At 36.8% G+C, this 8960-nt stretch overlaps 1 protein-coding gene across 1 annotated transcript; it reads left to right on the top strand.

The window, feature by feature from the left end:
- The first annotated feature begins 586 nt into the window (after positions 1-586).
- LOC145785973 (testis-specific serine/threonine-protein kinase 3-like) lies at positions 587-8460 on the top strand. The gene is made up of 7 exons (XM_082597663.1): positions 587-860; positions 1220-1384; positions 2266-2429; positions 3445-3605; positions 5170-5348; positions 5866-5972; positions 7754-8460. The coding sequence occupies exons 1-7, from the start codon at positions 780-782 to the stop codon at positions 8085-8087; spliced, it is 1191 nt and encodes a 396-aa protein (XP_082453789.1). The 5' UTR covers positions 587-779; the 3' UTR covers positions 8088-8460.
- Positions 8461-8960: the final 500 nt, after the last annotated feature.

The following is an 8960-nucleotide window of genomic DNA, read 5'->3' as shown; positions in this document are numbered from 1 at the left end:
AAATGGAAAGAAATAATTGCTTGGTGGTGAGGAAATAGAAAATTTTAGAAGTCCTTCTTAAAAATTTGCATTATAAAAGTCCGAAAAATAGATCAAAATATCTGGATATGTAAAAGCCTTGTTTATTTTTAAAGCTGTTTATAAATAAACTAATTTTCCTGATTTAGTGTGATACTGTCTACTTTGTTTCAAATATTTTATCACACTACTCATCCTAATCGGATCATCAGTCAAATCGTAAGAAGATTTGATGAAAAGTTTAATAACGAAGTTTTGTTTTGGAATTGTAAAAAAAATGTGCAATAACTTGCCCACTGAGCCTCCTGAAGCACTGGTGACAGTACAGCAGGCTTTAGAAAAAAAGTCTCTCGTTTAGAAAAAAAATGTAGGCTACGATAAAATTTTTGTAAATAGATAAAAACATGCTGTTGGGATAGTTAGAAAGTTACACGAAGCTGGAAACAGAGTTGCCCTAATGCTGAGACTACAATTATGTGGAAGCAGTTTGTTTTGTGACGTCACAATCAACAATATAACATCACTTTTGTAATCCAAAGGAAGATATATTTCCTAGTTTTAAAAATAGGCCAGGGCCTGGAGAGTATCACTGATTTATGCGTATGAAGTCCTCTCCATGTTACTTTACTTGTAATGTTAAAAGTTTTGGTAAATTTTATAAAATAAATGTTCAACAAACGGATATTTCATGGGTCGGGTCTTCGACAAAATCACTGCCGTAATTTCAAAAAACTTTTACAACGCTGTGAAAGCGTTTAAAAATGGGAGATGCCTGGGAAAGGCTACTTAGAGATCGTGGTTATAAAATTCAACATACTTTGGGCGAAGGAGCCTATTCAAAGGTGAGAATTTTAAAAATGCTAAAAGTCAATGATAAAGTTATGTCTTACACAATTGTTTATCATATCAGAAAATTCATGTTTTTACAATAATCGTTCTATTCTAATTTATAAGAATTTAACATCTTATGTGCGCTGTGCAGCAAATCTTCTAGTTTGTAATGTGCTTTTACAAAAAATTTAAATAAGTAGCCTATTTGAGCCACCGTTAAGTTGCTCTATTTTTATTTTTCAGAGATAATATTTTGTAAAAAATAAAGCCTATTTTTGTTAAAGCAACTAAACTCAGACAAGAAAACAGTAACACTTTTGTTTGGCATTGTGTAGGCTAGGCTACTGTGAAATCAGCTTTGTGGTCTTAGGTCAAGTCAGCGTTTTCAACCCGCCTGGGCAGAGATGTAGCAATAAAATGCATCAACTCTCGGGTGGCACCTAGAGATTTTGTAGACAAGTTCCTTCCAAGAGAACTTTCAACATTGCCTTTGCTACGGCATGAGAACATCGTACGAGTCTATGAAATCTTAGAGGTAACTTTGGTGTTAAAATTTTTCATAAAACGCATTGTAAGCAAACTTTTTCAGTCAACCATTTGTTTTAATTCTCTCTATATTTTATCGTTTTTGCATTGTTTATATAGCCAAGTCCACGCTTTCCTACAGGTTGACACAGCAAGTAGTCTAAGGAAGCCTAAATGAAATAAACTAATAGGCCTGGCCTAAACATAACTATTCAAAAATAATCAGCCAATTTGTCCTTTTTCTGGGTTTATCGCCACTTAAGTGGAGATTGCAGTCCTTCAATCATTCGAGAACAGTAGGCCTAGCCTAATTTAGGTAAATTAAGTTGTAGCTTGAAAGCTACATGTAGTTTAGCAATGACATGTATAGCTTAATAAAACTATAGCCTACTTTCTCTTATCTTGTAAGCTAATTGCACTTCACACATTTCAATTTGCATGAAAGGTTGCGTGAAGCTTTTAGTTAAATCTCGGTAGAATTTTAGCGGCCCGAAGTCCTTTCAAGAGGCCCAGGAACTTGAAAAAAACACTGAGTATTTTTTTGATATTGAAAGCACACTATAGTGTGCTTTCTTAGAAGCGTCTGATTCGAGGCCCGAGAATCGCATTGGTATACCGGGCCCAAATCATTCTCTCAATGGCACCAATGATAAGGCCGGTGTCTTTAGCTCAAAGTCTCGAACAGTTGACTATTTCAGTGCGAAAGTAGCCTAATATTTTTTTAATACCGGAAGCCCGGAAGGCTGTATTTTAGGAAAAAATTTCAACCCGAAAATGAAGCAGCATCGTCTGAGAAAATGTCACAGTGAGAAGAATTGCTTAGAGATAGACTGAGTTTTTATTTGTAAGCAAAAAATACTTTCTCAAACTATAACGCATGTTTTTACACAGGCCAGCGATGGCTATGTGTATATTATTATGGAAGCTGCTGGAAATGGAGATATGCTTCGCTTTGTACAGCGAAGAGGAGCATTGCCAGAATCGGATATCAAACGCTATTTTTGGCAACTGAGTCAAGCAATAAATTATTGTCATTCTCAAAACATATGCCATAGGTGAGTTAACTGCAAAGTTGTTTGAAAATACATTTGGCCATCAAAGGAAGCTTCAGATAAAGATAAATAATATAAACGTCCTTTTGCTTTAAAAACCGAAGAAAATTCGTTTTACATTATTAGTTTATCTAATCAATTAATTCAATTCGATTGTTTTGCTTTCCCAGCTATTCTGTGTAGCCTACTCAGTTTTTCTTAGCCTACTAGTCCTCTAACCGCAGATAGCATAGCTCAGTTAAATCGATGCTTTCATTTCTACTGTATGTCAACTTCATACAATGAGGTGGTTTAATTGTAGCCTACAGAGGCAATCCTTGTATATGTGAGCTGCCGTCTGCGTTTCACCACACTCACAGGTAGCACTATTTACCAAGTCTCAACGCAATATTATCTGCACAATAATGTCCAACACCAGTGAGTAAACGGTTACCAGTGCGCCTTGAAGATACAAGTCTAGAAAGGCCATGCCTCAACTGTTTTTCAAAGGTAGATCCGAATACTTGACGAAGTGAAGATGTGCTGTTTGACCATTGTTTCCACCACGCCGCATAACACCACTGCTTACTAGGGTGACGACCAGAAGCTGCCAGCAGGTGGTGTGCAGCGCGTACAAATGACTTCGTTGATTTTAACCGCTGCTGTGGAAGTTCTACCAGTGTGGTTGCATCAACGAGATCTCGTTGGTTGCATGTAGCAGGTGGCCGGGGTTGGTGGTGCCTTCAACATTCAGTTGCAGAATTGTCACGCCTTGATCTACAACAGCTGCTGGTGCTGTTCACCTTGATAAGGGCGCTGCGTGCTTGGTCTGAGAGTGCCACTGCAATGGTTGTTCATTCACATGATAATTTTATAGCGACAGTTGTATCAAGTTTAGTTTCCTAAGTTGGTAGCCTACTTAGAGGAACGACCACGTGGAGGTACTTGTTTTCGCCTTGCTTTTATGCTAATACGGACACTGGCATTTACCAGGATATATTAGAAACTGCTTAATGTATTATTTTCAAACACGAGACAGAGATTTGAAGTGCGAAAATCTGCTTCTTGACAAAAACAACAAGCTCCTCTTGACTGATTTTGGATTCTCAAAGCCAATGCTTTTCGACAGCGCAGGAAACATCACTTTAAGCACGACGTTTTGTGGATCGGCTGCTTACGCTGCCCCTGAAATTATTCAAGGTAAAAACAGGTTATTCTTCAGATATAGCCTACAACGCCTTGAAACACATTAAGAGAAAGTTGAGATTCCTTATTCTACTTTTTCTGCGGACAGTAGTCCCTCAACCTTTACGCTTCCCTAGTTTATTACTATAGGCAGGGCGTTGAAAGACTAATTTGAGCCCGGAACCAATAACATTCCCGGGCCAACAAACAAGACACCTCCAAAAATGCCCAATAGGTAAACTATGTGCGGAATTTTCTTTAACTTGTCGGGCTTTTTGGAAAGATTTTAAGCCCCTGAAATCCTCACGGGACCAGAAGTAGCCTACCCCCTGGATTCCTTGTCAACGCCACTGACTGTAGGTTCGACCAGGACCAAAACATTTTGGGAGGCGAAACAAAAACTTTCTAAATGACACCCCCCAGTGGCTAGCACGCCTATGTTATGACATGTAGCCAGGCCCAGGGTTGGAAGTCGTTAGTCAAAAAGCAACGACTATTTCATTATTTGATAGTTCCCAAAAAAGCAATGACTTTCCGCTATCGATACTTAAAAAAAGAAATTAATTGCAATTACTAAACATATTGTATTTTATTGTATTTGCGTTTTTAACGACCAACGTGATGCCAGGTTGTCTTTTGAAAACAAGCCAGTGAATCTAAAAAACAGGCAAATCAACACAAAAACAAGCCCAATAATTTGAACCCATCACCAATGAGCATAAAGCAGACAGTTTAGCAATTCAAAATTTTCAATACAACCTTTGCAGTCCATACATCACGTTTATTTCAAGAATGACATTTGTTTGCGCCATTCCAAGCAATAATTATCTTGAAAAGAAGGGATACAATGTTAACTACAATAAAAACCTCGCAATTTCAGTGTCAAAAACAAGTTTAAAAAAATTTGACTGGCCAAAAAACATGCAACCAGCAAACTCAAAAAAAATAAGCAAACTCGAAAATACAAGCCCAAACTTGCCTGAAAACCGCAAGGTGGCAACACTGTTGACGATTCGCACTGGCAAGGTTTTTCTGAACTTTGTTGCTGCAAAATTTTCCTTTATCCTTTAAAGTTCGAAAACCGGAAGGGGACTAGATCGGATAGTAATCCGAAAACTAAATCTCGTAAATTCGTTTTGACGACGAAGTAAGTGAACAACAAAAAATGATTCAGCAGTTCTCCTAAGTATCGATTAGTGAAAAATAAATACCGGTAGCCTAATGATTTCGTTGCTTGCATAAAAAAGCAATGAATAACGCGCATTCAATATTTATTTTTAAAAGGAATGGGTATCAGCATTCAATATCCAGAAAGTAACGAATAACGCTATCGAATAGTGACAACTAGTCGTTACTTCCAGCCCTGTATGTAGCCTATATGCAGTTAAAAATAATTTATTAATTGACGATGAAAAAAGAAGATTTTTGATTACCAACAATACCAAGATTTTCAATTGAAATCTTAATGTAGGCTAACGTCATATCGAATATTCCTTTTTGAATAAAATTATAATATAGATCAACGTTTGGTAGGATTATCTTCACTTTGGTTAAACAGTTACAAAACCTTATCTTGAAGGTAGACCCTACGACCCAAGAATGCACGACATGTGGAGTATGGGCGTTATACTATACATCATGTCGTGTGGGCATATGCCTTTTGATGATTCCAATGTGAGAAAAATGCTGAAAGTACAACTTCGCAATCAAGTTCGTTTCCCTCCACGTATCAACGATACTATTTCGGACAAGCTCAAGGTAAAGCAAAATTTTAAAACGTTAGCCTGTAGGGCCTATAAATCTAATTTAATATGCCATAGGAAACTCAGCTTACTTTTAGCCTTGACTACTTTAGCTTGACAGTTTGGTAATTTGTCTGTTTTGTTATTTTTAATAACTGTTGAAAATTTCATTTAGCAAGAGCGAGAACTCTTTTTAATTACTTTAGTCTTTTGTACGAATCACACTCATTTCAAACCAAATGTGACTTTTTCTGCTTGCTATTTAAGTAGGCTTACGTGTTGACAAGTGGTTACGATTTGGTCTACTCCAGAGTTGGACCTATTACATTGTTTCAGTTAAATTACATGACAGTTAGGCTACATACACCATCAAAATTACAACAAACAGCCTCAATTACAGTCATAATTCCAATTAGGCCTACAGTAGATGAATTGTGCAATGAATTAGCCTACTTTCAATTACAATTCTAATTCATCCAACTCTGGTTTTACATTAATGCATTTGATAGCGCTAAGTTTTTAACTACGTTCAGAGCTTGATTCGACGTCTTATCCAGCCAGATGTTACTCAAAGAGCAACTATGGACGAAGTATTTGCTCATCCTTTCTTTGAAGGCTACAGAGATGAACTATCAAATAGGTATATGTTTGTAGTGTAGTGTATAAAAATGTAAGTGTTTTGTAGTGTACCGTATAAATGTTTGTAGTGTAGGGCTGTAGACAGCTGTTTTTTTTAGGCTACAATAGGCTAAAGTGAAACTAGTTTTACACACCAGTAGGGTCACTATTGCTTGCAGCACCGGTGAAAAAGGTTTACATAAATTGACCTCAAATGATAGCAGCAGTAAACGTAGCCTACATGAAGAGTGTATCAATAAATTCACCTGCCGTAAATTGTAAGGTCTACGCCTGCCATGTTTTTTTTTTCTTATTTTGTTTGTAATCCATTTGTGCAGTCATGTCGTAGCCTATTTTGTTTGTTGTTAAAAAAGTTCCAAAACTATATCCCTGGGTTTTAGTTCTTATGATATCTGAAACGTATTGATTTCGTTGCCTACGTGGTTGGTCTGTAAACAAGTTTATCATGATACAATCATACAACAGCACATTTTACTGATTGTTGAACACTCTTTGTTTACTTCTGATCCGGTTTGCAATACACAAAATGCTAATTGATTGATAAAAGTTTTATGAACAGAAGGAGTAGGCTATGTTTATATTTTATTATAATATTTATATCTCTATTTTTATTTACTTTTTTTTTGAATCCGCATGGTCACACTGCTGAGCCGGCTTCCTGTAATTTTTACTTTGTAATGTTTTGTTTTGGAATTCCAGACCCTCAAGGTAAAAACTTCAGAAAACTTGTCACTTTTTGAATTTCTTTTGTAGGCTATACTGTAAAATTTAAATTGCCTTTGTTTACACTTGCAAGTGTTGATTGTAGGCGTATTTTTACGCATTACAACCGAAAAATTATCTTTCTTTTCTAGGTTTGGTGGTTGTGCATTTTTAAGGGAGTGTTTTCCGAAAAGTATTTTATCGCAAAAATAATGAAAAAGGCAATGTAGCCTAACGCAAGAGAACAACTGCACGCCCAGCAATCTGGTGCATGAGAGAGGCCCACTTACGGATCCATAGGATGTACTGCCTAGTATTATAAATTCAAGAAAAATGTATGACAAGTCCAATTGATGTCAAGTTATCTTGTTGTGTATCGCGATTTCGAAACTTATTTGAAACTTAACTATTCGAAACTTATTTGAAACTTATTCGAAAATTATTTAAAACATCTCTTCAATATTCGAAATCGCGATACACAATAACTTGACATTAATTGGACTTGTTGTAGGCTACATTTTTCTTGAATTTATAGTGTTTTATCGATCCATATTTTAAACCTTTCGGTTTTGTCATCTTTTCCTTTTGTTGGTGCGAAATTCGTGTATTCACTTTATCGTTTTCTATAGGCTATGTTCGGGCCAGCAATAAAAAAATAAATTGAGTTTATATTTGAATAAAACCATAGGACTTCACTTGATTATCGCAGCAGCACATGACTTTTTTTTCTTTTCCTTTTGCTGAACATCGGCCTATTTTGTTTCAGCGTAATTTACCGATGCTTGACATTATTTTGTTGTAGTAAGAACAGGGAAGCAGCTGACTGGATGACTGATATAGTCTTTCGCTGCTTCCTGTCTGCTGTGGTATCTAGATTGCTATCATGGTGCTATTTTATTCATAGCCTAGTGTGTATAATTAACTTATACCGTACCGGTAGCCTACTATTCTTGCAACAGACGAAATAAAAGCTTTTTGTCTCTCTCTTATTGTTATTGTGTTTGAAACAATTAAAATTCATTAATAATAATTTTCCGTTACAGATGCAGAATTTTTTAAAGCATGCGCTTTACATTGCAGACCTTCCACAACCGGTACTGCCACCACCAGCGTTGCCCAGCAAATTTTTGACTTTTTTACGGGAGCAAGGCCACATTCCTCTCGCGGCAGTGGACATTCTGAGGAAGCTGGGTCTTCACGTGGATCCAGCCGGAGGCATTCCAGAAATCATGATACTGACGATTCTCCTCGAAATCGAAACGACGAGAGAAGAAGAGAGTCATACTGTTGTTCACGAGAAGGCCAAGATTGTTGTCAAGGAAACCCTCGTGACATGTATGATCGAAGAAACTCTTCACCGAATCCGAAAAGATGCCGTCACCACAAAAGAAAAAAGGAGAAAACTAATGATTAGTGACACTGAAAAATTATGACCCTTTTCTGAGTAATCACGTATTTTTTTGCACACATCAAAAGCTAATAGGCCTTCCAGACGTTTATGAAGTGGACACCAGAACCCATAGCCTACTGCAAGTCGCACCAAAATTTCAACACCTGCATTAATACTTTTTATCGTAAATCAAACGTAGTTGCAACCACCAACAGGACACGAATAAATCAATCAAGAATTTTACATCGACTAATTTTTTAAACAAGGTGTTGTATCGAAATAAGATAATTTTATTTACGTACTGAGTTCAGTACAAAGTTCGGTGACTTCACTAGTTCGAAAAGTTTTATCTTTGAAATCTGAACCTTTCCATTAAAAAATAAATACAGTTCGAACTTCAAAGGGTATTCCCCTAGAGAGGATTTTTTTAAATTTTCCCTCGTCAAGAGCTTCTGCTTTCTTGACTTGAAAGAACCTTGCAGTTGCATCATGCATGTGCTCTGAATGGTAAAAAGCTGTTCAGTCAGCTTGGGCCATTCAGTGAAACTCTTACAAGATATTTAAAATGGTTTTCAATTTGTGTCTAATCACTTGAAACTACATGGCTAAATATGATAACGTCTTTGTTGTTGAAAATAGCGGTTGTACCAATTTGCTAGTTAGCCTGTTAGGATAGTTGAGTATGTAGGCTGCACATCAGATGGCCGTGTTTCTTTCATCATCATCAGCCAGTCATGTCACTGCTGGAAGATGGCTGCAGGGGAAGGTGTCTAGTCCTCATACCCGTTGATCAATGTCTTACATGTGAGAGTGGAAGCTCCCGATGATGAGTTTTTCAGCGAAGGCAAGTTGACCCTTGTGTTCTTTCAGAAATAACTTAGGTTTGTGGTACCGGTA

Source organism: Aplidium turbinatum, chromosome 16 (assembly GCF_918807975.1).
Source record: "Aplidium turbinatum chromosome 16, kaAplTurb1.1, whole genome shotgun sequence".
Taxonomy (NCBI): Eukaryota; Metazoa; Chordata; class Ascidiacea; order Aplousobranchia; family Polyclinidae; genus Aplidium; species Aplidium turbinatum.
This window is presented reverse-complemented; position numbering and strand designations above follow the sequence as displayed.